General features: G+C 55.3%; 1 protein-coding gene across 16 annotated transcripts in view; it reads left to right on the top strand.

Moving 5' to 3' along the window:
• DYSF (dysferlin) overlaps nucleotides 1–27,793 on the top strand; it is a 232,878-nt gene that overhangs the window by 103,971 nt on the left and 101,114 nt on the right. For all 16 annotated transcript variants that reach the window (XM_054475263.1, XM_054475258.1, XM_054475261.1 and 13 more), the window contains 8 exons: nucleotides 3,216–3,408; nucleotides 5,522–5,677; nucleotides 9,465–9,596; nucleotides 9,686–9,852; nucleotides 11,344–11,458; nucleotides 11,753–11,858; nucleotides 12,137–12,279; nucleotides 15,763–15,936. In XM_054475263.1, coding sequence (XP_054331238.1) covers nucleotides 3,216–3,408; nucleotides 5,522–5,677; nucleotides 9,465–9,596; nucleotides 9,686–9,852; nucleotides 11,344–11,458; nucleotides 11,753–11,858; nucleotides 12,137–12,279; nucleotides 15,763–15,936 — 1,186 coding nt within the window. The remainder of the gene's footprint in view (nucleotides 1–3,215; nucleotides 3,409–5,521; nucleotides 5,678–9,464; nucleotides 9,597–9,685; nucleotides 9,853–11,343; nucleotides 11,459–11,752; nucleotides 11,859–12,136; nucleotides 12,280–15,762; nucleotides 15,937–27,793) is intronic.

The raw sequence follows: 27,793 nt of genomic DNA, 5'->3' as shown, positions 1-27,793 counted from the left end.
TGGCAGGTCTCAGGGGCCTGGGACATCTGAGACCTGTGGGCCCTGAGTCCTTGGCTGCCCTCAGTGACCTCCGCAGGGCTCTGCTCTTGGAGGATCTGCCTACAAACAGTTCTGGCCCCTTTGAGTCACTCTCCCGGGGTTGGAAGAGTGGCTGGGCCTCCCAGCAGGGATGCTGGTTCCAGCTCAGGAGCTTGGGAGGGGAGCTGGGTTCCCATCCTCTTGGGAATGCATAATGGCTCTCTAGGGGAGGAATTCCAGGCAGCAGGAGCAATTCGCTGAGCTCCACCTGAGGCCACTGAGTGGCCCAGCACCTCAGCTAGAGGGCTTTCTCCGCCTCCCACTCCAGTGCTGAGCACCATTACAGCCGACAGGCAGAGCAGCCGGGTACGGGGGCCCTGAGCGAACTCAGGCCCACAGCTGAACACAGCAACTCACCCTTTCTCCAGCCAGCCTGGCCCACTTCTCCAGCATCGGTGTTCCTCATTCCATCTCAGCCCTTTTCCCGGCTCATCTTCCGGGAGCTTCCCTCTTCCCCAGGGCCAGTGGTGTCCATTCTATTCCTCCAGCCCAGCCCTCTCCTCTGATCTCTAGACCTGTGAATCCAACGTGCTGGACAGGTCCACGTGGATGTCCCACCAGCACATCCGTGCTGTGTCTGGGGCTACACATGTTGCAGACAGGTTTCATCACCTCCCAGCGCTGTCTTTTCCTGGGTCCCCAGAACCCAGGCTGGAAACCTGAGCCAGCTCTGACTGCCCTCCTCCTCTTTTCTCTGCCCCAGCCCTGGTGGCTCTGCCTCACCCATGTCCTTCCTCCTTCCTTCCTCTCCCACCCCTCCCTTAGTATCCCCATCGTCTTCAAGCTGTGTCATGCCTGCCTCCATGTCAGCCCTGCAGTGGCTGCTGCTGCATCCAGGAAAAGCCCCTGCTCTCATCCTGGTGGACAGGCCTTTCTGTCCCCACCACCTGCCTCACGGAGCCCTAGCGCTTCTGAAGCTCTGCGCTAGTTTGTCCGGCCCTCAGCGCCCCCACCCCTACAAGCTCCCCCTTGCCTCTGTGTCTTTGCACTTGTGCACATGTTGCTCCATCAGCCAGGATGCCCTTCCCGCTCTTGGGGCTTCACTAACTCCTGCTGGCCCTGCCAGGTGCAGCTCAAGGCCACTTCCTCCAGGAAGGGCTCATGACTCTGAGGCTGCTCAGGCGGGGATCTATTTGCGTCTCTGTTCTGCGGACTTCCTGAAAGCAGGGCCAGGTCTCATCTCTGGAGGCAGCATCCAGCCCAAGCCCAGGGCAGAGCTGTTGCTCACTAGGAGTGAAATGAATGCCCTGAGGCCAGTTCATCTTTCAGGCTGGACACTGCCCAGGGTACAGGTACCCACCTGGCCCCGCAGAGGCAGGAAGGGACCTTGGGAGCAGCCCAGCCCACTCTGCTCTCAGCCTGCTGAGCCCTGCGCTGGGCCTACCTGCAATTTCCAAGTCAGCCGGCGTTGGCGGGGCCCCCGGCTTTGCTTAAGGCTGGGTGGAGCGCCATCAGCCTCCTCTTCCCGGTCTCCCCTTCTTTCCGTACCCCCTGCTTTGGGCTTTCCTGAGGAGGGAAAGAGCCGAGACAGCACAGAGACAGCTTGTTAGTGGAACTCATAGGACCTAAACGTTTCTTGGGGAGTCTTGGCTGGGCTGTGGCCTCCATGAAAATCTCCCTTCGGTGGTCTGTACTGCAGCCCCTCCCGGCTCCCGACCCAGGCTGGGCGCATAAATCACCCTGGTTGGCTCGGCTCTCCCTATCCCTCTCCAGACCCGCCTGCCCCCGCCCTCAGGCCCACTCAGGCCTGGTTCCCAGGCAGGCCCCAGCCCAGGGCTCCGGCCCAGGCCCCCCCCCCCGCCGCCCCGCTACCCACCGAGCATGCCCCTCCACCACCGAGGAGCGGCCTGGGGCAACCCATCCGCGGCACCCTCGGGGCAGTAAATATTATATTACTACAGGGTGTGCAGTACGTGACCTGAGACAGGCCCCGGGGCTTAAGTTTCCCGAGATGGAGTTTGCGTACTGCTCCCCCCATCCTAAAAATTCAATTAAAAAAAATAACAGGAAAAATGTAGTGCGCCGAGGGCCTGCCAGAGTGGTGTATCTGGCGGCGGCGGTGCCGCTGCGCTCCGGCGGTAATTGGTTCTGCATAGCTCGGGGAAATTGGCAGAAAAATAAATCAGCCGGGAGCCGGGAGTCAGACGCTGCAGGGAGGGGAGGTGGGGGGGCTGCAAGTGGTGGGAGCAGACCTGGTGGAGCGGGTTTGACTAATGTCCTGTTTGGGAGTCAAGGGGGTGGGGTGGGGGCAGGGCAGCCCCCATACCCTCAGTGGAGAATGGAAAATGGAGAGGAGTCCCGCTTGGTTAGGGAGTGCACAGACTGCCCCGCCGCATTTCTGCATGGCCCTTGTGTGGGTACCGACCCGTGGGCTTGGAATGGCGAGGAGGAGCCATACGAAGGACTTTTAGGGTGCCTCCGTGGGATGGGGGAGGTCAGAGTTCTTTGCCTCTAAACAGGATTGAGCTTAAACCTGACCTCCTACCTCTCAGGACTCAGGCGGTGTTTCTGGCGTTGCATGTACCCCCCACCTCCTCTCCAAAGGCTTCCCAAAGCAGAGGGTTCTGGGAAGGGTTCTGTTGTGGCTCCCCACCCCACCTCAGGTGGATACATCTGAGCTGCTGGCCTCCCTGCAGTGTCTGCAGTAGCTCTTCAGGGTTTCCTAAATTTCTTCCTTGAAGAATGTGGACACACAGCACAGAGCAGACTTGTTTCAGTGCAGGGCACTCAGCGCTGGAGCCTCTACTGTAGGAGGATCCAGGGGGCAGGAGCGGGACCCCCTGGGCCCTCCGAGAGCCTGTAGTCAGTGGGGCAGAGGGGAACACACATGCAAAAGAACTCACTGGACTGGAGTTGAGGACAGATTCCAAACTGGCAGTCCTGGAATCGAGGGCTGGGGACTCCAGATCAGGAGGCGCGTAGCGTAGGCTGACATGGGTGAGGAAGGCTTCCTGGAGGAGGTGAGGATGGAGCACATCACACAGAGATGGCTGTGCGTGTGGAACGGGCTGGAGGAGGCACCCAGCAGGCAGGCGGAGGGGGTGGGGCCTGCTGTGAGAACCCTGGCGCATGTGCATGCCTGGACCTGGGGGAGCCCTGGGCTTATCAGGCGCATTCCATCTGTCTGTCCCTCACAGCCAGCCTCTGGGTGATATCCATGAGACACCCTCTGCCACCCACCTGGACCAGTACCTGTACCAGCTGCGCACCTGTCACCTGAACCAAATCACTGAGGCTGCCCTGGCCCTGAAGCTCAGCCACAGTGAGCTCCCTGCAGCTCTGGAGCAGGCTGAGGACTGGCTCCTGCGTCTGCGTGCCCTCGCAGAGGAGGTAATTAAGCCTGTGGGTGCCTTTCTTCTTCTGCTGTCCTGCTGCCTGGAACATCAGAACTGGCAGGGACAAGGGGAATATCTGGATTATCACCCACCGTGGTTCCATTGCTGGGTGACCTTGGGCAGGTGACTTAACCTCTCTGAACCTCAATGGACCAATTTGCAGAAGGAAGAGAGAGGGTACGATGGAATACTGGGTGTTATGGGGCCCGGCACAGAGCCTGGCACACAATAGGTAACTAATAAATGCCCTCTGCTTGCCAAAGTATGTCAGAGACAGAGCTGGGACTAGAATCCAAGGTACCTGGTTCTAGGTTCAGTGCCAGGGCCTGCTTCCCCAGGTTCCCGACTCCTTCTTCCTGCCAGCCAGTGCCTGTCTGCACCTGGCCAACAACCTGCCCTGCCTGGATCCTCTGTTTCCTGTTGTCCTGGATGCCTCTGAACCCCAGGCCCAAGGAGGCTACATTTTCAGTAACTCTGAGTTTTGCTGTATCTGATCAGAGAGAACCGGCTCTGGTTTGTCTTTGGGGAACTATTTCCCCACCTGCAGACCCTCCCCCTGAGGTCTGTGTGGTCAGATGCACCCACCCGGTTCTGTGGCAAACAGGCAGGTCAGGGATTTGTCTGGAACGAGAAGGGTCTGCTCATAAGTGGTGGGCAGACACAGCTGCTGCATGCTTTGACCAGAGCCATGTGGGACTCCCAGGGAGGAGGTTGGGGCTCTCCCCAGGAGTGTGAGAAGGGCAGGGCCAGGAGAGGGGTTGCTGGAGGAAGCTGTGGAAGGGGAGAGGGAGGCTGCTCAGGAAGGGATGTGGGTCCCTGGAGTCAGCAGGGCCTATAGGCACAGGCTGGTTCCCTGGTGGACACTGTGTTGCTCAGCTGTGGACCAACCCCTCACAGTGGCAGCAGACCAACCCCTCAGGCTGGTCACGGGCTTCCCTCTGTAATCTCAGCCCAGACTGACCCGTGAACTGTAAACACAAATTGTGATATGGCTGGAAGGGGTTAAGGTTGAATGGTGCTGTCACTGTAAGGGCCTCATGGAGAGAGCCCTTCTCAAACTTGCATATGCATCAGAATCCCTTGGAGGGCTTGTGAAAAGCAGGTTAGGGCCCACCCCTCTAGTTCCTGCCCCCCTGGAACTGGAGTGAGCCTGAAAATATGCATTTCTAACAAGTTCCTGGAAGCTGCTGCTGCTGTGGGCGCCACACTTTGAGAACCCCTGGTATAGTGGTTAGGAACACATATTTGGAGTCAGAAAAACCTGCGTTGGCTCCTAAGCTCTCGAAGCCTGAATTTCCTCACCTGTCAAATGGGGCTGCCTGTCCTGCCTCCTGGGCTCGCTGTTGGGGTTCAGTGAAGTGAAGCATGGGCATGCTTCACCCGCTTCGCAGGAGCATCAGCTCAGCAGGACCCTGGGTGGAGACCTGGGGCTCACTTGGGCTCACTTTGCTCATCATCCTTGGAAGCAAATGGACCCTTACCCAATCAGCCTGCTCTCCAGAGTGTGCAGCTGGGAGCAGTTGTCAATCATGCTGGAGGGGCTTAAGGGCCTCGCAGTTTTGTTCTGGACTAGTCACCATTTTCAGAGTCCAGTGTCTGCAGGCCATGGGAGTCCTGCTGCTAGGGGAGGAGGGTGTGTGTCCTCTGGGAAGGGCATACCTTCCATGGATCTGTTCCCGCTCTTGGGGCTGAGGAAGGCGGGTGGTGTCCTAGGCGTAATGTTACCTCCCTGGTCAAATCTAGTTCTCTGATGTTTGCCCCCTGGGAATGTCTACCTGGTAGCGAGGACCTAAGAATGTAAGGTTTGAGGTCCAGGCAGGAGTGTCTCTTCCCAGAAGGATGTACTCAGCTCAGTAACCTTGGCAGGCTTCTCATGTGAGCTGGGGGCAGCCTTATGCTCTGTCCTCTGGGGGCTCACTGCCACTCAAGCCAGACACCGGCCAGCCCTGGGAGGTCTGGGGGAAGGCCAGGGTGGACAGCGTGTGGGACGGAAGCTGGGAGAGGAGAGGCTTCTGTGGCCTCTGAGTCAGAGGTCAGCTCACGGTGTGGCTGTGGGGCGTGGGCCTGGTGTGTCACCATCCCCACCCCGACCACCACCCTCTCTTCAGCCCCAGAACAGCCTGCCGGACATCATCATCTGGATGCTGCAGGGAGACAAGCGTGTGGCATACCAGCGGGTGCCCGCCCACCAAGTCCTCTTCTCCCGGCGGGGTGCCAGCTACTGTGGCAAGAATTGTGGGAAGCTGCAGACAATCTTTCTGAAAGTGAGTTTTCTTTTTTCCCAACTCATGATCGTATTTTTCCCAACATAAGGCCTTTCTCCCGCCTCTTCTGTTTCCCTCTCCTGTTCTTGACCTATCTTAGTTCTTAGGCTGTGGTCTTGGAAGGAGAGGAGGTCTTTGGGTAAAACAATTTTCCTCGGTTCCCCCCAAAGTCCCCAGGCCCCTGCACCTAGTCTAGGAAGTTAGTAGGTTTGAGCTGGAATCACTGGCACTGGGAGTGAATGAGGTGGAGTCTGTGGCCCAGGCCATCTGGGAGGGCTGACCCCTGGGGCTGTGTTTGTCCTTCCAGGCAGGTCCCTTATAGGGAGGCCTCAGTCCTCTCAGCTCCCAGGCACTAGCAGGCCTTGCATGACCCGGCCTCCACACCAACCCGAGTGCCCTGGACTGGAGCTGGAGCCACTCTGAGGCTCAGGTCCCCCCTGCTGGGAAGGCTGGTATCTGGGGCTTGGGACAGGCACACCACAATCTGGACCCACTGGAGAGCTGGGAGCATGTAATTCTGTCCTTCAGTCTCACCAGGCCCCACCTCTCCTGCCCTTTCTCCTCTTCTAACACCCATCCCTGCTCCCTCTTCCTCCTTTCCAGGAGAGTCACCAGCTTTGGGGACGGGTGACAGGGAGGTGAGCGGGTGCTTGGGGAGAGCCCATCTGTGCTCCTCTCTAGGCTCATGTGCGGACATAGAGCCAAAACTGCTGTGGTCATGGTGTGGCCTGGTGTGCAGGACACAATGTGGGAGATCCCTCCCTGCATGATGGCTGCCCAGGCCCAAGGGAGGGCCCTCCTTGAAGGGGTGTCAGCAAGGCTGCCCGTGCTTGGGGAGGAGTGGCCCTGAGAAGCAGGCCTGCTCCTTACCTCTCTTTTTTTTTGAGATGGAATCTCACTCTGTTGCCCAGGCTGGAGTGTAGTGGTGTGATCTCCACTCACTGCAGCCTCCGCCTCACAAGTTCAAGGGATTCTCCTCCCTCAGCCTCCCGAGTAGCTGGGATTATAGGCGTTTGCCATCCCACCCAGCTCATTTTTTTTTTTTTTTGAATTTTAGTAGAGATGGGGTTTCACCATGTTGGCCAGGCTGGTCTCGAACTCCTGACCTCAGGTGATCCACCTGCCTTGGCCTCCCAAAGTGCTGGGATTACAGGTGTGAGCCACCGCGCCAGCCCTCCTTACCTCTTTTCATTTGCCCTGAATAGCTCTACTAGCATTCAAGGACTCAGCCTAAGGCACCAGGCCTTCATCCAGCCTAGTCCACCTCCCCAAAGCCCCTCCACGCTCGACCTTCCCCTTCCCTACATCTCTCCTTCCTCCTCCCCTCTTCCAGGAAGTTGTTGTTGACTTACTTTAACCTGGAACCCTGAAGCAGAGCCCCCTGAGTGATGCTGATGCATTCGTATATTGGCCAGTTGTCTCGTTGTCCCCTGGGGGGTGTGGAGAGGGCAGGTTTCAGTAGCACAGAGGATGCCAGGGCTGGTTGGAGCTCTGTGTGGCCTTGGGCAGGTTGCTTAACCTCTCTGAATTGCCTGCTGTCTTATGATCTGTAAAATGAGGGTGGGTGGGGCTGCCCACTTTACAGGTTTTGAGGGTTGAGTTAGGTGACACAGGTGATGGGTCTTGCTGGAACTAAGTGATCAATGGATGTTAGTTTTTCTCCCCACCTCTCGCCTTTTCCTTTTGGGGAGCTCCCCTGCTCTATGCGTGCCACGACTGGAGGTCAACTCAAGGCCAGGGATAGTAGATGTCTGCACACAGTTGTGTGAGTGTGTCTGTGTGTGTGTGTGTGTTAGGCAGTAGGCTGCCCCCATCCACCTGCTCACAGGCCACCTGGGGCATGTTTCCCATTAGATTCTAACCTCCTGTGCTTGTCAGAGCCTAACCTCTGAGAGTCTACTTCCTAAGCCAGTTCCAGAGCCTAACCTCTGAGAGTCTACCTCCTAAGCCAGTTCCTGGCCTGGTAGGGCAGAAAGGAAAGGAAGTCAAGGAGTGGCCATATCTGAGTGGGGCTGACCGGGGAAGGCTGTCTGCGAGCATGGTGGGGTGGGGGGGGCGGGGGGGGGGGTGCTGCTGAATTGTGCCTGGTGGACTTGCTGGGAGGGGATGAGCTCCAGGTTCTGACCTCTTGGCTATGTAGCCTCAGGGAAATGCAAACTGAAAATTTTCCCTGGTTTCAAGCAAAAAAAAAAAAAAAAAAAAAAAAGATATAGAATTGTTTCTCGAAGTCTTCCCCACTGAGTTTATGAGCCCCGCCAGTAGCTCCTGAGCAAGCTCTACAAAAATGTTGGCAGCAAGCAGAGACCAAGAAAACATTGGTGTTTCTTAACTTAAACCAAAGTTGGAAAAAATGAGCACCAGCAGAGAGAGAGAGGAGCCCCAAACTAGACATTTCTTTATTTGCTGTTGCTATTTTGGGTCCGGCAGGCTGGCCCCGTCTGGGGGAGGACAGGGGAGAGAGCCGGGGGTGGATGGGGGAAGTGGGGGTCAGGCATTCCTGCCATCTCCCTGGGGCTGGTGGTTTGGAGGGTAAAGGCACTTAACCACCCGGGGGAGAGGACAGCCCAAGCGAACAGCCGTGGAGAGGTTTCCCCGGGGCATGACACGTGGACTCAGGGGCTCCTTCATTGAAGATGAACCAAAAGAAGGGGGGCTGTGTCCGCAGGAGGGAAGCGTGAGGTGGCCCCAGCTTTGGCATGTCCTCTGCCCCTTCCTGAGCCTCCTACCTGCCCTGGGCTCTCCCTGCAGGGATCCAGGCCTCCCTGACCAGCGTGGGACCCCTTACCTCAGCTGCCCTTTTGTCTTCTGAACCCACCCCTTTTCTCATTCGGCTCCCTGCCCCGAAGGATATACTGCTCTGAGCTCGTGACACTAGGCCTGGGTACTTAATGTGTTGCCTCCTCTAGGGGACAATGTGAATTTTAAGAGCAGGAGCTTCTGATCCTCAGGCCATGTCTGACCTTTGGTTTCAATCAAATGGTGAAGTAATTGTGGAGAATAATTTTTGTTTCATGTTGGGTTGTTGTGGTTATTCCATTTGGCAGAGCTTCTGAAAGTTTCAGGATAAAAAGCAGTTGAAGACCAGTGAATAGTGGTTGACATGCCGATAATCACTTGAAAGGGTAGGGTTATTAGATGATACACTAACCAAAGAAATAAAATACTGAATATGGAGGGGGAGGCTTTAATTTCTTCTCCTTCCAGATCTGTATCATTGTATCTCCTTTAGAGACAAGTTTTAGAACTGTGCTGTCCAATATGGTAGCCACAGATGGCTATTTAAATTTACATTAATTAAAAGTAAATGAAATGAAAACTTTACTTCCCCAGTCATACTGGCCACATTTCAAATGCTCAGTAGCTACATGGGCCTAGTTGACCACCATATTGGATGGTGAAGATATAAACCATTTTCATCATAGCAGAAAGTTCCATTGGCAAGCACTGTTCCAGAAGAAAATGGAAGCGAGGATGTGGTGGGAGAAGGGGAGAGGAGAGGTCCTGGGCTAGACATGGTTCTTCTCTGCAGAGTGCTCCTAGGAGGGAATGATGTAGCCCTTGCCTTTGACGGGGAGGAATCTTGGTGAGGGGTAGGGGGTGGGTGGGCATTTCTTAATTGTACACTCCCCTTCCATGCAATTCTGGTAAGTGCTCCCACAGGGGACACTCCCAGTCAGGGTGTCAGGCTGGTCTACCCAGGCCTGGAGGACTCCTCCTCCCCAGCCTCTCACTGGGACATCCGGATCCTGAAGGGGACTGTGGGTTTCTGTCCTTCTCTGGTACCCAGTATCCGATGGAGAAGGTGCCTGGGGCCCGGATGCCAGTGCAGATACGGGTCAAGCTGTGGTTTGGGCTCTCTGTGGATGAGAAGGAGTTCAACCAGTTTGCTGAGGGGAAGCTGTCTGTCTTTGCTGAAACCGTGAGTACCTGCCAGCCCCCACCTCTGCCTCCCACTCCCTGGAGCTGCCTTGGCCCCCTGCTCACGTCTCATTCTTCCTGGCCCTCCAGTATGAGAACGAGACCAAGTTGGCCCTAGTTGGGAACTGGGGCACAACGGGCCTCACCTACCCCAAGTTTTCTGACGTCACGGGCAAGATCAAGCTACCCAAGGACAGCTTCCGCCCCTCGGCCGGCTGGACCTGGGCTGGAGATTGGTTCGTGTGTCCGGAGAAGACGTGAGTCGTGGGCAGGGAGGGCTGGGGAGAGCCAGGCCAGGCTGCCCACCATGGACTGCACCCTCCTTTTGGAGGCAGGCTGGGGTCTGTTGAGTCCTCTGCTTGCTCCTCCGCTGGTCGTAGGAACTTCCACTGAACTCTCCCAGGACTGAGGCTCGCCAGGCAGCAGTCCTTTCCAGAAGGGCTTGGATGGTCAGACAGTCCTTTATTCTTTTCATTAAAAAAATTTTTTTTTTTTTTGAGACAGAGTCTTACTCTGTCTGGAGGCTGGAGTGCAATAGCATGATCACAGCTCATTGCAGCCTCAACCTCCTGGTCTCAGGTGATCCTCCTGCTCCTGCCTTCTGAGTAGCTGGGACCACAGGCGTGCGCCATCATGCCTGGCTAATTTTTAAATTTTTTGTAGAGACAGGGTCTCACTATGTTGCCCAGGCTGGTCTTGAACTCCTGGGCTCAAGTGATTCTCCCTCCTCGAACTCCCAAAGTGCTGGGGTTACAGGCTTGAGTCACCACGCCCGGCCAGGCCTTTTATTTATTTATTTATTTATTTATTTATTTATTTATTTATTTGAGATGGAGTCTCGCTTGGTCACCCAGGCTGGAGTGCAGTGGCACGATCTCGGCTCACTGCAACCTCCGCCTCCCGGGTTCACGCCATTCTCCTGCCTCAGCCTCCTGAGCAGCTGGGACTACAGCCGCCCGCCACTACGCCCAGCTAATCTTTTTTGTATTTTTAGTAGAGACGAGGTTTCACTGTGTTAGCCAGGATGGTCTCGATCTCCTGACCTGGTGATCCGCCCACCTCGGCCTCCCAGAGTGGTGTGATTACAGGCTTGAGCCACCGCGCCCGGCCCAGGCCTTTATTCTTAAGCCTCCGTTCTGTGTGGTGCCCATTGGGTGTGGCCCCATCCTCCAAGACACCCAGAACAAGCCCATCACCTCCTCTGCACATGAACCCTTCTCGTGTCTGGGCTGCTCACACATCCCCTGAGTGGTTCTTTCTCTCTCAGTCCCTCTCAGATCCACGTGGTCCTTCTCCATGTCTATTGCTGCCTTTGCCTCTCTCTCCTCTCCTTTTCCTGTTTGGTTGGCATTCAACTCTGTGGTGTTTAATTTTTTTTTACTTAAAAAAAGTTGAAGTATAACATATTATACAGTCAAGCACTCAAATCTTATGAGTACAACTTGATAAAACTTTATATTTTTACAACTATCCATCAAGCCTCGACTGCTCATCCTCCTTTTGCTGTCTTCAGTTGGCCTCCTTTTCTCTTTATCTTGGGTGATGTGCTCTTTTGTCCCTGATTATCTCGGAGTGTCCCTAGGTCTCCTTTTCACTGTCTGCCTTGGTCTCTTGCACCCTTCCTTCCCCACCCCCATGTCTCTCATTGTTGGTTGGGGTGAGGCTGACACAGGCAGGGGTGCTCTCCAGGAGGTGGTAGATGGATGGGGGCCTCTCCAGCAGAGACTCTGACCAGCCCTCCTCCACAGTCTGCTCCATGACATGGATGCCGGTCACCTGAGCTTCGTGGAAGAGGTGTTTGAGAACCAGACCCGGCTTCCCGGAGGCCAGTGGATCTACATGAGTGACAACTACACCGATGTGGTAAAGCAGGCACTCAGGGGCAGGTGGAGTCTAGACGTTTGGTCTCTGGAGGCACCTGGTGCTCAGGGAAGGGTGGGGCATGTTCCTCTTTGCCTCCTTTTACCTCCAGAGCCTTCATGCTTTGGTTTCCAGAGAGAAAGTGTGGGGTGCAGTGGTGGCAGGACACTGACTCTGGGGCTCTGCCCTTCTGTCTGGGACTTGGAGGACGTATGTTGTCAAGTTGCATCTTTTCTGCCTCCCTGCTCACATCTGTCTGTCTCCTCTCATTGCTTGCCTGTTCGGTTTTGTCCTTAGAACGGGGAGAAGGTGCTTCCCAAGGATGACATTGAGTGCCCACTGGGCTGGAAGTGGGAAGATGAAGAATGGTCCACAGACCTCAACCGGGCTGTCGATGAGCAAGGTGGGCAGCATGTGGAGCCTGGCGAGCCCCATCCCCGGCAAGCTCTCAAGCCATGCTGGTGGGGACAACTGAATGCCAGGGCTCTTCACTGGGCCATTTCACCCAGGGATACTTCTTGAAGGCACCCCCACTCCAAGCTACAAATTAGGACCGAGAGTCAGTGGCTGCTCAAGAGTCTGTGACCATGCCCCAAATTCAGAGATAGTCCCAGGAGAGATGGTCCCAGGAGAGATGCGGGGAACTGCCAAGCAATGAGTGACGGGTTCCCCCTCCCCCAGGCTGGGAGTATAGCATCACCATCCCCCCGGAGCGGAAGCCGAAGCACTGGGTCCCTGCTGAGAAGATGTACTACACACACCGACGGCGGCGCTGGGTGCGCCTGCGCAGGAGGGATCTCAGCCAAATGGAAGCACTGAAGAGGGTGAGCCAGTGGGTGGTGGGTGGGAGCGAGGCCTCTGGTCACAGGTGGCCAGCAGGCACAGATGCAGACCTGCATGCACACAGACACATGCATGTGTGCACACAGCATGCACAGACACCTGGGACTCACTGGAGGTGCTCACAGATCACACCCAGCATACCCAAAGATCACACCCAGCACACAGATCACACTGGGAACACCCACAGATCACACTCAGCACACAGATCACACCCAACACATAGATCACACCCAGCACACACACAGATCACACCCAGCACACAGATCACACCCACAGATCACACCCAGTGCATGCACAGATCACACCCAGCACACCCAAAGATCACACCCAGCACACACACACAGATCACACCCAACACACCCACAGTTCACACTCAGCACACACAGATCACACCCAACACACCCACAGTTCACACCCAGCACACCCACAGTTCACACTTAGCACACACAGATTACACCTAGCACACCAGCACACGCACAGATCACACCCAGCACACACACAGATCACACCCAGCACACACAGATCACACCCAGCACACACACAGATCACACCCAGCACACACACAGATGATACCCAGCACACCCAGCACAGATCACACCCAGCACACCCACAGATCACACCCAGCACATGCACAGATCAGTCAGCACACAGATCACACCCAGCACACACACAGATCACACCCAGCACACACAGCTCACACCCAGCACACACACAGATCACACCCAGCACACACACAGATCACACCCAGCACATGCACAGATCACACCCACCACACACAGATCACACCCAGCACACCCACAGATCACATCCAGCATGGATCACACCGAGCACACTCAGCACAGATCACACCCAGCACACCCAGCACACCCAGCACCGATCACACTCAGCACACACACATTACACCTAGCACACCCACAGATCACACTCAGCACACCCACAGATCACACACAGATCACACCCAGCACACACAGATCACACTCAGCACCCATACAGTTCACACCCAGCACACACAGATCACACCCAGTACACCCAGCACAGATCACACCCAAAACACCCAAAGATCACACCCAGCACATGCACAGATCACACGTAGCACACACAAAGATCACACTCAAAACACCCAAAGATCACACCCAGCACATGCACAGATCACACGCAGCACACACACAGATCACACTCAGCACCCATACAGTTCACACCCAGCACACACAAATCACACCCAGTACACCCAGCACAGATCACACCCAAGACACCCAAAGATCACACCCAACACATGCACAGATCACACGCAGCACACACACAGATCACACCCAGCACACCCACAGATCATACCCAGCACACCCAGCACAGATCACACCGAGCACACCCACAGATCACACCCAGCACAGATCACACCCAGCACACCCAGCACAGATTGCATCCAGCACACCCAGCACATATCACACCCAGCACACACAGATTACACCCAGCACACCCACAGATCACACCCAGCACACCCACAGATCACACCCAGCACACACAGATCACACCCAGCACAGATCACACCCAGCACATGCACAGATCACAACCAGCATAGATCACACCCAGCACACCCACAGATCACACCCAGCACACCCACAGATTGCACCCAGCACACCCACAGATGCTTATAGACAGACACACTCAGATGCCCATGATTACAGGAGGTCACATGCAAAGTTCACACACCAACCTGGAAGATGGAAAGACACCCACAGACTGTGTCTTAGGCTGGGTTTCCTGGAGACAGAAGCTAAGACGTGGATTTGGCTGCACGTTATTGGGGCAGTGCCCTCGGGAGTGTGAGGAGCAAGGATGCGGCTTCAGGCAGGTCAGCTGTGGCCTGAGCTGTGGCCTGGGGAGGTGCACAACTCGGAACACCACAGAATCCTCACCTGGAGGCAGGGCTGGGCTTTGTATCCTCTCAGCCATCTGTCTAGGCTTGGGGTTGCTGCGGTGAGCTGGGGCACATACCTATCTCTTCAGTGAGGGGGTTTCCTTTAGCATGGGGGTTCCCTGGAGCAGGTGGCTTCTGGGAGCTGGGAGCTGTCGATGCTGATGGCAGCTGGGGATGGGTGCGCCACACGTGTACACTGGCTGGTGAGGGGGCTGGGGTGGGCCCTGTTGGCATTCATGCAATGCAAGCACACATGCCCACAGTCGAGCACAGATGCCATGGGATACTGTCAGGCCCGTCGTGCACATGGATGAGCACACGCAAGCACATGCACTTGCTCCGGGGTCACACAGGGGCCTGTGTGCTGCTCAGCCTCTGTGCCCGCCTGCCTTGGACCTTCTTGGTCTATGATCTTCCTTCCTAAACACACATTTGAATTTTGGCTCAAGAACCGGACCTCCCTTAGTCCAGGAGTAGCCTGTGGCATGACCCAGGTTCCTTCCTTTCTCCTTGGGGGCAGAGAACCTAGAGAGGACTGTTGCTGGGTCCAGGGAGGGGCAAGGCTTTTGGACAACCAGCTGTTCCTGGTGCTGTGAACCAGACAGATTCAACTTTCTCCCTGAAGGGGCGCCCAGCAGACAGAGGCAAAGCCTGCCCAGGCTCATGTGCCTTGTCCACCACCCCACAGCCAGCATCCTTCCTGGAGATTGGCACAGCTGGCCTCCAGGTCTGGCCCTTGTCACTGTGCTCCTGGCCCAGACCTCAGGTGGTGTCTGACAACAGTGCCAGGTCACCCTCTCCCAGGAGCTGAATGGCAAGGGGGCTGCCAGGACTCCCTTCAGGCCCAGGAAAGGAAAGGGACCCCATGAACGAGGTACAGGGGTGCCTCCACAGCTAAGTTGGGTCTAGCTCCCAGGGGTGAAATTGGCTGTGGTTGGGAAATAGGATCTTCCTTTTACCTCTGAGCTGCAGACCCACTACAGGATGTGAAGATGAAAACGGAAATGACAAGAAAACTTTGGATTCATGAAATCCACCCAGAATTCAAACAAATAAGCAAGTCAAAAGCCCAGTGTTTTCATCACTGCGTCAGCCTACCTTCCCTTTCTGGCTGTTTGGTTCTCCCCGCAGCCCATGGAGCCTCCTCTCCCCTCCTGATTTTTCTTTTTTTTTTCTTTTTTTCTTTTCCTTTTGAGATGGAGTCTCATTCTGTCGCCCAGGCTTGAGTGCAGTGGTGCTATCTCGGCTCACTGCAACCTCCACCTCCCAGGTTCAAGCAATTCTCCTGCTTCAGCCTCCCTGGTAGCTGGGATTACAGACATGAGCCACCATGCCTGGCCTCCCCTCCTGATTTTCTAACCTGGGGTTCCTGTGGCTGCAGAAAGCCCCTCTCCTCTAGGTGGCCCTCCCAGGTTTTCCCACCTGGAGGGTGCTAGTGTGGGAGCTGGTGGGGAGTTGTCATGGAGGACAGGAAGGCAAAGGTGGAGCTGAGCACAGAACTCCCCCAGCCTTCCCACCGGCCTCTGAGTCTGCCCCTTCTCTTTTGCAGCACAGGCAGGCGGAGGCGGAGGGCGAGGGTTGGGAATACGCCTCTCTCTTTGGCTGGAAGTTCCACCTCGAGTACCGCAAGACAGATGCCTTCCGCCGCCGCCGCTGGCGCCGTCGCATGGAGCCACTGGAGAAGACGGGGCCTGCAGCTGTGTTTGCCCTTGAGGGGGCCCTGGTATGTGGGGCTGCACTTGTCCTGGTTCGGGTGGGGTGTATCTTGGTTTCCCAGGGCTGTTCGGGCTGATGTGGGAGAGGCGCAGGGACCCAAGGTTAGGACTTTTGGATGGAACACTGGCTGGTCATCCTGGCGTCAGTACCTGTGGGGTGGCATGTGGGGAAAGCAGCCCCAGTCTGGGTGTTCTTCTAAAATGAAAAAGCTCCTTCCTTGGTACTGAAACACTTGCTGCTACTACTTGGGGGTGTCAAGATGAAAGCAGAGGGGAAGATGGCCTTGGCCATCTGGCTGGCCTGTGCCTGGCTGGCTGGCATGAAGATGGGCGAGGAGGCCCATGGGAGGAGTGAGAGAGGTCTTGTGGCCCCAGAGTGTCCTTGGTTGCATGTACATCCTCTTGAGGCAGAGACCATCTCATGGGCATCCCCAGCAATTTTGGGGAAGAGGTGTGCCTTAGAAGCTGAGCCCCAGATGGCTTTCCTGCCCAGGGTGCACTTTCTGTTAGAAGCTGAGCTCCAGGATAGCTTTCCTGCCCAGGGTGCGCTTTCTGTAGCCAGTGGAACTGGGGTAGGCTCAAGGTTCTCCAGGGCCTGGGTGATGGGCTCCCCAAAAGAGAGGAGCAGGTACCTCGGGGACAGTCTGAGCGAGCACTCGGTACTGGCACACAGCCAGTCCCCACTCTGCTGCTCTGGAGAAGGAGCCACTCCCTCTGAAATCCAGCCAGGACTGGCACCTCCCTAGGGGTTTGGGCTGGGGCCCTAGGGAGCAAGCCCCATGGGATTTGAGGGTGTCCATGTGAAGCCAGCTGTGTGGTTGGGGTCAGGCTGGGCACCTATCTGTAGGACAGCCTGGCTTTGAAGGCTGGAGGAGTGCCGTGGGGAGGCTCAGGATCTGTCGGGCTGGCCACTGGCAGGGTGGTGAAGCCAGCAGTGGCCCTGAGAGGGAGTGGGTGGGCTGGGGAGGCTCTGTCAGTCTCAGGCCTCGATGGTGGACAAGGCCCAACAGTGGCAGTATAGGAGAGGAAGCTCTCTGGGGGCTTGAGGACATCAGAGGAGCCTGCCACAGGCTTCGGAGAGAGCCCCTCCCTTGTCCTGGGGCCAGGTCAAGGGGAGGCTGAGGGGAGGTAGCGGAGCTCTCGGCTCTCTGGGCTATGGACTGGTCTTCCGGCCAGGGTGGGGCCAGATAGGATGGAATTGCTGCCCAGGTCAGAGCAGCTGGGGAGCCTTCTGGGGTGGGGCTGGTATTCTGTGGCCCCCTCTGCTTTGAGTCAGAAAGGGCCTGGCCTGGGCACTGGGCAGGGGCTGGTGATGGTCCTGCGGCTCTAGCTGAGGGGTGGGGTATAAAGACCTTGGCAGGCCTTAGAGTCAGGGCCAGGTCTGAGAAGGCCAGGAAAGCACCCTGTGTAATCAGGATCTGTTTTCATGAGCCAGAGCTCCACTCAAAGGGGCTGAGAAGAAAAGTGGTTTGTGGGCTCACAGAGCTGGGAAGAACCCAAGAGGTGAAGCAGGCATTAGGCCTGGCAGGAAACAGGTTCACACAGTGTCCCCAGCACTCGCACCCCTGTCTTGGCCTTGTCTCACACGGGCGCTCTCTGTGTGGTAGCAAAGATGCTGCTGGTGACAAAAGGCCAACATCATCCCTCCAGCCAGCAAAGTCCTGCTAGATAAAATAGCCCAGCCCACAGCGCTACACTCTGTTTTGTCAGTAATGTCAGTGAAGTCTTGGGCATGACTGACCGGCTCTGCCTGGTGGTGCCCAGCCAGCCCCTGCACCTGGGTGAGGGATGGAGCATTCTGATTGGCCGGCATGGGCCATGCCCCTTCTCTGTGATTGACAGTGCCACCAGACTGGGGAGAGGAGCTTCTGAAAAGAAAAACAAAAAACAAAAACCAAAGCAATGTTGGGCAAAGAGCTCCAGATGGTCCAGACGGTGACCAGAACAGTAGGGAGCCAGTATGAGTTGTTGACAAGAGGAGTGCTCTGGTCAGAGCTGGGCTTTAGGACCATCAGTCAAGCAGCCACGGAGGATGCTTGGGAGGCAGAGTCTCCCATCAGGAAACCCCAGGAGTCTTGGGTAGAGATCCAGGAGAGGTGACCACCTGGCGTGAGGCCGTGGGGCTGAGGTGGAGGGAGGTGGGACTGCAGGGTTTTGGGAGGGAAGGGTCAGAGGTGGACAGTGGGGACCCTGTGGTTGCCAGGCCGCAGGGCGGGGTGGGGCAGGCTGTGATGAGTTCACGGTTGGCCCTGGCAAGGCTGACACACACGGTGAAGTGCTGTGTGAGGGAGACAGCTGACGGCTGCCTGCCAGGCGGCCCAGGGCAGGAAGGCTGGAGCGGGAGCCGAGGGGGCCAGGAGTGGGGAAGAGGTGACTGGAGACACGTGGACAAAGCGTGGATGGGCCCTGGGGCTGGCTAGGGCCTGGAGGAAGAAAGTGACAAGGCTGGGGGACCCAGGCCAAGCTTTCATGGCTCAGCGCCTGGGAGAATGAGGGGGGCACTTCCCAGAAGCAGAGAGACCGATCTGCGTATTCTTCTTGTGGAAGAGACTGTCCTGAGGGATCGCTGAAACCAGGCGTGAAGTCAGCAGCCATGGTCGGGTGATGGATTGTAATTCACCTGTGACTTGCCTGTGATACATGGAAGAGACCAAAGTGGCAAAGCCCCGAGTCCTGGGACAGCTTGGCTGGCAGAGAGAACCAGAGAGGGAGGCGGTGGCTTCAGAGGGCGGATCCCACAGACCTGCAGCTGGAGGACCAGAGAGTTTTGGAAGGTTTAGGTGTGTCTGGCATTTGGACAGGGCCATAGGCCCACTTGACTGTCTGGAAGACTCTATACCTGAGTGACACACACTCACACACTGTCTTACACACCAACACACACACATACACACCAACACACACACTCTTTCCACTCATACACAACAACACACTCTGTTACACCAAGACACCAACACACACTCTCTCCACACATTCATACACACCAACAAGCACACTAACGCACACATACACACTCATACAAAACCCCCACACACTAACACCCATACATACTAACACATACACAATCACACTCTCACACATACCTTCACACACACCAACACACTCTCTCTACACACTCCCATATATACCAACACACACACACACCCACTCTCATGCACCCCCCCACTCTCTCACACTAACATGTACACAATCACACACATACCCTCACACACACCAACACACTCTACACACTCATACACACCAACACATAGACACACACACATTCTGACATACACTCTCTTACACACACTCACACATACACAATCACATGCACACCCCCCCCACACACACTTTTTCACACTCACACTCCCCCTCCACAGTCACGTTTCTGTCTTCCTGCTGGGACCCAGAACGGTTTGGGCTCCCGCTGCCGAGCTGCTGTCTTTGTCCTGGGATGTCCTGATGCCCCAGCACAGCACTGGGGCTAAGGTCCTCCCTGCCTCCTGGGGAAGGTGGTTGGATTTTCTGGGTGCTAGGACCTGGCTTCTGTCCTGAGAGCTGGTCTTTGCCCATGGGTCCCTGATGCCTGGTGATTCATTGGTGGGATGGGTGAGGCCTCTGTGGCTCGAATTCTGCTTTCCCTGCTTACTAGCTGTGGACAGGTCACTCATGCCATTAGCAACTCTGTTACCTCACTCGTGCAAGTAACTGAATCCCAGGGCCATTTTAAGGATGAATGACGATGCATGTAGCGAAGCGCTTCTCAGACTTAGCAAAAGCAGGCACCGTTTGGGGATATTGTTAAAATGCAGACTCTGATTCAGGGTCTGGTGGGCCCCGAGAGTCTCTGTGTCTAACAAGCCTCCACATGATGCTGATGCCGCTGGTCCAGGGGCCATCTCGGAGTAGCACAGATGTGAAGTACAAAGTGCCTCATCAAGATGGGGCTCCCATTGGCCTCTCTCCCTTCTGAGAGAGGCAGAGCATGTGCATTCCTGCTGGGAGGTGTGTGGCCAGGGTCCTGGAGAGGGAGGTATGGCAAGATGACATGTTCTCCCTGCTGTTTGGTGGGGGAAATGTGGTCTTTACCTCTAATGATCCCCTGATCTGATGGTGGAGGCCTGGCTCATGGGGAACTCCTGTCTGATCAAGAAGAGAGATGTTCACATGTGAGTGCAACTAAACCCCTAGAATCTGTGTCTTTGAAGTGTTGGAGGTAGAATAAGAGTCATTCCAGAGTGGCAGTGTCTAATGAGGGGAGGCTTCTTGAAGAAGGATGTTGGGAGGCAGGCCATGCAGGGGCTGGGGAAGGACCGTGGGTAGAAGCCAGGTAGCCTTGCTGGTAATCTGACAGTTCTGGACCAGGTCTGTGGTGCCCCCTTGCCTCCTGCCACCTTTTCTCTGACCCACACGTCCACCAGCGAGCTGGGCCTTGCCTGCCAGCTCCCCTCTGGAAGACGTCTTGTTGGAAGGCAGGCCCTGTCTGCTCATTAGCACGGGCAGCCTTTCCCTGAAACCTTCTGCAGGGGCCAAGCCTGGCTCCTTCCACGGAGCGGGAGGCCCTGGCTCCGTCTGCTAATCGTCTGCTGTCTCCATCCCGAGCATTATTTTATTTTCGTATTATTCTTTTTCCAGCTAATATCCTGGCATTTCCAAAGACACCGGGTTTCATAATCTTCCTGGCGTTCCCAGGGAGCTGGGAAGCAGAGCACAAAGCCGCTATTATAGCGCGTTCCATCCAGCCTCCCTCTCCACCCCACACCCCTTGTGGCCACAGCAGCCACCACCGCCGCCTCCCACCCAGTCACCCCCTCCTGACGCCACCGGCCTCTCTGGGAACTCTGGTGACGGCTGCCGGGATGAGCTCACAGAATCCATCCTGTTGCCCTTGCCCTGGGCCTGCCCTCCATGATCGAGGATTTTTCCAAGCCCTGCCTCTGTGCTTGGCTTGAGTGTTGGGAAGGGTTCTCTGAGATGCCTGGGCCTGGCAGGGAGGGGAGGGACAGAAATGTCGGCAACGTGTGCTCAGAGTCTTGGAGATTTTTGCTGCTGGAAGAAACTTTCATTTTCTAAAGGCATGCCTGACCTGCCTTGGGAGCTGTAGGAGCATCTTGATACTGGATGCAAAGTTGTGCATGTGCACGCACGCATGTATGATCTGGTGTAAGGGCCATGGTTTTATCCAATGCTCCAGGGGATCCAGGACCCCATAGAGGATAAGAATTATTAATATTGATTTTACCATGTGCTAAAAACCAGGCTTTGTATGCATCATCTCATAGTGACCCCAGAAGGCTGGATTCTATTATTAGCCCCATTTTACAGCTGGGGAGACTGAGGCTCTAGAGCTGTGCTCTCCCACACAGTAGCCACTAGCTGTGGGTGGCTACTTAAGTTTACAGTTAAAGTAATCAGAATAAGAACATTTGATTCCCCAGACAGGCCACATTTCCAGTGCTCAGTAGCCACTCCTGCCGAGTGGCCAGCTACCACATTGGGCAGTGCAGCCGTTGACAGTTTGACCACTGCAGGAAGGTCTACTGGACAGTGCTGCTCTGGAACGACTCCGAGCCCTAATGTCGCCTTGGATGAGGCCTGAGTGGGGATGTCCAGCAGCACAGCATGAGTCGGTGCTAGAACCAAGGTCCGGGCAGTGGCTCTTCTGCCCCTCTCTCCAGGTGTCCCCTGACCAGCAGCCAAACCCCCATCTGGCGCTTTCATTCCCCCACGTCTATGAGGGCATCATGTCCCTCCTGCTCCATGGAGTCCCTTTGTGGTGGAGTCCCAGGGTAGGAGGATTGGATGCTGCTGGCTAGAGGCCTCTGCCCTGGGCAGGCTTCTCCTCACCTGATAGCCAGGCAGCTTGGCAGTCCTGGGGCAGTCGGGCAGCTAGAGAGGAGCTGGCCCCCCGGCCCCAACCCTGGGAAACCTCCAGAGGGTTGGTGGAGGCCAGTGTCCCAACTGCAGTAGAGAGGACCCTCAGAGACAGGCGGCTCAAGCCTGAGCCGGAGAGGCAAGGCCAGTTGGGAGTCAGAAGTGCAGGGAAGTGGGTCAGGGAAAGGCTGGTTCCAGAGAGGAGTAATTTGGGACTTGAGCTGGCTGAAAAGGAGGTCAGATGTGGATGGGGAGGGAGGGGCGGCTCTGCACCTGAAGGAAGCCATGCTGTGGGCAGGGGACCCAGGCTTGGTTCCCAGAGCTGGCCCTATGAGCAAGGGCAGGCCCTGGGAGGTGCGAGGGGTTTACCTCATTAGGAAACAAGGCCTATGGCTGGGGCTGGGGCTGGGGTGTTGGAAGGCAGCTCTGTGGATCTCTGGACTCTGTTTCTTGAATATTCAAGTTGAGCACCTGTTCTATACCTGGCATTGTGCTAGCATGGGCGGCTTGAGGGCTGGATCTCCTCTCAAGCAGAGGCCTCGCTGCTCTTCCTACTGCCCCACAGTAGGGGACAATTTGGGTAACTCTAAATGCGTGGACCCTGCATCTGTCTCGCTCAAGATTTGAACCCCAAGGTCTGGAGGATTCTATTGCGTGTCCATGTGCCTCAGGCAAAATGCCAGCGCCCAGATTCATGGCTGCAGAGGAGTGTGTTACAGTTGGGCGCATGTGTTGGGTATCACCCATGTGGGTCATTGTACATGCATGAGGGTGTTCATCTGACATTGCTAGAGTGACCATATAATTTACTGTCCAGTCTGGAACACTATTAATAATCATACTAGAAAAACAGGCGTAAGTAGGACCATTCCAGGCAAACTGGGCCATAGAGTTGTCCTAATTACCAAGGCACCCTGGCATGGGATGAAACCTGCTCCAGTGTTCTCTGCAACGTCCACATGTGGAGACATGGAAACCCTAGAGGGACAAACACACACGCATACATGCTTGCGCCAGCCCACACGTGGCATCGTGGATTCTCCAGGTTTCCTGATTCCACCCTCAGCTCCCCAGGGGCCAGCCAGTAGTTTTGCAAGGAGTTTAGCAGCTGCTTCCAAGCCCTGGCTCCAGCTGTAAATTAAATGGGGTTGCACTCTCGCCTGCTATTCCACTTAAGGTTGCAATCAGCCCTGATTAGAAAGGGAGTCTGTGTGTTCCTGCGTTCCATTCTGTCTTTTAAAGGGTTCCCCTCCTTTGGCTTGGGCTCCTGGCCTGTGTGGGGTTTCCCTGCAAGCTGAGGCTGGAGCAGCCAGGGAAATGAAGTGGGCCCTGGGTTCCCCACAGCCCTGACTTGGCATTCAACCATCTGTAGCTCCAGAACTTTGCTCAGGTACTTTGAGCTCTGATGGGGTAGTAGGAGCCTGAGAAGAGCCTTGAGAGTGGGCAGGAGGACCCCAGGTTCTGCCAGCTAATTTGCTGTGTAGCCCCAGGGAAGACCTTAACCTCTCTGGGCCCCAGTTTTCTTGCTTATCAGGTGGGAATGCTAAAAACACAACAAAAATAATAACCTCCTCTTATGGAGCAGGGGTCAGCAAACTATGCCCCACAGGCCAAATCTGGCCCTCTGCCTGCTTTTGTAAATAAGGCTTTATTGGCCGGTGGCTCACACCTGTAATCCCAGTACTTTGGGAGGCCAAGGCAGGCAGATCACCTGAGGTCAGGAGTTTGAGACCAGCCTGGCCAATATGGTGAAACCCCATCTCTGCTAAAAATACAAAAATTATTCAGGAGGCTGAGGCAGGAGAATTGCTTGAACCTGGGAGGCAGAGGTTGCAGTGAACTGTGATCATGCCATTGCACTCCAGCTTGGGAGACAGAGGGAGACTCCATCTCAGAAAAAAAAAAAAAGGCTTTATTGGCACACAGCTGGTACTCATTCACCTACGTAGTGCCTGTGGCTGCTTTTGTGTTACAACAGCAGCCGAACAGTTGCAGCAGAGACCCTATGGCCCACAAAGTCAAAAGTAGTTAGCACTTGGCCCTTTATAGACAAAGTCTGTCAACTTTTGTTCTAGGGCATGTACCATGGGCCAGCCATTGCCTTCTGCCCTGTCCGCATAGTATCTCATTTAACCCTTCCAGCAATTCTAGGAGATAGGGTCTGTCAGCACTCCCATTTCATTTTACACTTAAGCAAACTGAGGCAACCGAGAAGCCAAGTAGTAATTGTTTAGCTGTGTTTCCTCCCATGAATATTGTGAAACATTTTATGGATAATGGTTGGGTTGTGCAGGGTTTATAGTAGTGTACACTACATCATTGTGTTGGCATTTGGATGTCCCAGCAAAGCCCGTAGTGAAGAGAGTGAAGATGGTGAAGACCTGGAAGGTCACCCTAGAACTGTGCTGGTCAATGTTTAACAACTAGGTCTCCAGAACAAAACAAAACAAAACAAAACAATCCCCAGCCCTGGTTTGTAGCATTTGCTGATTTCCATGGTGTAGCTGTTCCTGCCATGACCAATTTCAAGCTAGCAATGTGGCACCACTGAACACAGAGCTGGGAAGAGACGGGCAGTAGCACACTGATACATAATATTTCCATCGCAGATACATGAGATGGAAGCAGCCTCAGGAGCAGAGATAACGGGAAAAGGTAGTACAAGAATTAGAATGGGCCAGGCATAGTGGCTCATGCCTGTAATCTCAGCACTTTGGGAGGCTGAGGTGGGAGGATTGCTTGAACCCAGGGAGGTTAAGTCTGCAGTGAGCTGTGATTGCGCCACTGCACTCCAGCTTGGGTGACAGAGCAAGACTTCATCTCAAAAAAAAAAAAAAAAAAAAAAAAAAAAGAAAAGAAATTAGAATGATTTCAATATTTACCACCTTGAGTTTTTAAATATTGTTTCTTTAGTGGTAAATGTATATGATTTAATTTTTACTGATGGCTGTGTTTAACAACTGGCTTGCAGAATTCCTGAAAATATAATCTGCTCTCGTGAACCACATGCGCTCACTCCAGCACCTGCTGCTCTCAGGGGCCCCCTGACCCCTTTTACATAAGAGATGGGGGATGGCCCCCAGCAGTAGTGCCTCTTCCAACAGCCCTGCCACAGGTGCTCTTCAGGCCCATCCTGTGTAGGAGTTGAGTCCTCCCCATAAAGTGAAGGACGGTAGCCAGCCTCCAGCTGGTCCACACCCATCTGCTTGACTCTGCTGGAGCAGGGAAGGTCTCTGTGGCCTTCCTGGTAGCCCCTGAGATGTTTCCTTTCTGGCCACTGTGGGGCTTTCCCCTGCCTGCTCAGCCCCAGGAAGCCTCACTGCTTAGCCTGTGACTTGTTGCTGTGTCCACCCCTGTTGTGGCCCTTCTGTCACCTTACTATCTCCACTTTATAGATCCTGAGCCAGAACTCTAGGCCCTGTTTAGAGCAAGGCACCATTGCAAACAGAGGGTCTGCAGACAGAGGGCACAGACACCCCGTGGTGCAGAAGGAATCTCAGACATGCTGGTGGGCTCAATCTTGGTACTGATCTGATTTAGGTGGGTTGAGGAGTCCCCTTTGTAGGCTGTGTTTCCCCAGAACCTGACTATCTCCTCCCGGCTGTGGTCCTTGGATATTAGTCCTTGGCAGACTCAGGTGAGTTTGGCCATTGGCTGTGGGGACCCCTGCGGGAGCCCTGTGGCTCTGGGAGGCAGAGAGTTCCTCATATTCCTATGCTCAGGCTCCTCCAGGGAGCCATGGCTTCCAGCCGGGCAGCAGCGGGTTGGAGGCCACCCAGTCCCCTGGACGAGCAGCAAGATCCCTTACACAGCTAGCCCAAGGTGGAGTGCGTGGCCACAGACCGCGTGGCTGCCAGCCCCAGCCTGGGAGTTGCGGTGGCATGAGCTATCAAGGCAGGAATGTGACTGTGGGAAACCCAATGCCCTGGGCCTGGCCCTGGGGCTGGGCAAGAGTGTGTGTGTGTGTGAGTGGGGGTGAATGGTGGGTGGGCAGAAACCAGAGCATCAGCCTCTCCTACAGCTTGGCTCTGCACGAGGCTCAGAGTGGGAGCAGAGGCAAAGCAGCCCTCCCTGTCCTGGCCTTGTCCACCTGGCCAAGCCTTTCCTCTAAGCTCCAGTGTGCTGCTGCTGCTCTCCCAGTTCCAGCACCCTCCTTCCTCTCCTCCAGGAAGCCTTCCTGAAGGGGCTTCCAAAGGCCTACCCCATTCCATCCAACCTCACAGATGGCCTCATCCTGGGTTGTAAGTGAGTCCACATTAATCCCTTTTTCCACAGTAACATCAGACCCGACTCTGAGCTTCCTGAAGGTAGGAGGTGCTATCTGATGCACCTTGCCTGTCCTTTGCCCTGGGACCTTAGGCCTGGGTGCTGCACATGTGGCTTAGGGCGAGGGAATTCTGTTGATTGATAGCATGTGATAAATCTTCATTGGATGCCCACTACATGCCCGATGTTGGGCTGGGTGCAGGGGATAAAGGAGTGTGTATGTCTTGCCTGCATACATGGAGGGTAGATTCAGGGGAGAAGCTAGGAGAGGCTGGGTAGGGGCTGCTGCTGAAGGCTGGGCAGCCAAGGAGGTGCCCATGCCTCAGAGATGATGCAGCTAAGGAAGAGCCTGAGTTAGCTCATTTGAGAAGACATTCCAAATGGAGAGGACATCCCTGTGTAAAGGCCCGGTGGCAGAGGAAAGATTATGAATTCAAGAAATTTACAGAAGGCCAGAGGGGAGGAGTATTATCTAACAAGAGCCTAGAGAGATGAAAGAGTTAAACCGGGTACCTGCCAAGGACTGTGGGGTATCATTTCATTCAGTTTTCACTACTAGTTCTCTACAGGGCACAGTTCCCCCTAACCTGGCCACAGGGGATATTGGGCAATGTCTGGAGACATTTTTAGTGGTCATAACTCAGTGGAGATGCTACTGGTATCTAACAGGTAGAGGCCAGGGATGCTGCTAAACATCCTACAATGCACAGGACAGCCTCATAGCAAAGAATATTCTAGCCCCACATGTCAATAATGCCAAGGTTGAAGAGCCCCGCATTTTCCACAGTAGCCCTGTGTAGGTGCATGTGAGGCTATGTGTGTTAGAATGCAATTTTCAACAGGATGGGCAGGGATGGCCTCTCTGGGCAGGTGCCACTGGCCACATGAGCAGCAATGGCCATTTCACAACTTGAATGGGCAATGCCTGGCACAGAGTAGGTGTTTCGTAAATGGGTGACACATCAGAGGAGAGACTGACGGGAGGGAGATGCTTCCCCAAAGTTCCCAGATTGGGTTTTTAAGAGGCTTTGTTACTTGCTTTGAGAGAAATTCCCCAAGCTTGAGCCACGCTGATGTCCACACCTGAAAACCAGAATGTACTTCAAAATCAAGAAGGCATGACATTGGCGGATCCCCACCGGGCCGGCCCGTGTCATCTGCCCTCCTCAACGCCGACACAGTTGTCTTTTCCTGAGGCAGGTGCCCATTGTTCGTGAGTTCACTCACTTGTTCACCAATGATGTGTTGAGCACCTGCTGCCTGTGAGGTGCTCTGCTGGGTGATGGGTGCACGCTGGGCACCTGGCTGGGCTCTCAGTGGGACAAGCAGATGGGTGCTCGCAATGTAAAGTGGTGAGTGCAGTGGCTGGGGAAATTCAGGGCGAAGTGAGAGAGCCCAGGAGGGGTGACACATCCTTGCAGGGTGACTTTGATGATAAGACTGCATGGAAACGTCAGGGGACACATGGGGCAAGGGCCTGGGGGCAAGAAAGGAGACCTCAGAGTGTCCCAGCTGGTGTGAGCAGGTAGGGGGTGTAGGGGTTTGGTAGTGTCTTGACTGCCAGAGACTCAATTTAGAGGCCACAGCGGGCCAGGAGGGAGGGGTGGCCTTCCGTCTGCTCCTGGGGTCTAATGGGGATGTATGGAGAGCCCAGGCTCCCCTGGGAGGGCCAGTGGACCAGAGGATATAAGGATGTTGGCCAGGCGTGCGGGTGGAATTTTGCCCAGATTGTGAATCAAGGCGGTA

This window comes from Pongo pygmaeus, chromosome 12 (genome assembly GCF_028885625.2).
Source record: "Pongo pygmaeus isolate AG05252 chromosome 12, NHGRI_mPonPyg2-v2.0_pri, whole genome shotgun sequence".
NCBI lineage: Eukaryota > Metazoa > Chordata > Mammalia > Primates > Hominidae > Pongo > Pongo pygmaeus.
The sequence above is the reverse complement of the archived record's forward strand: the minus strand, read 5'-3'. Positions and strand labels throughout refer to the sequence as shown.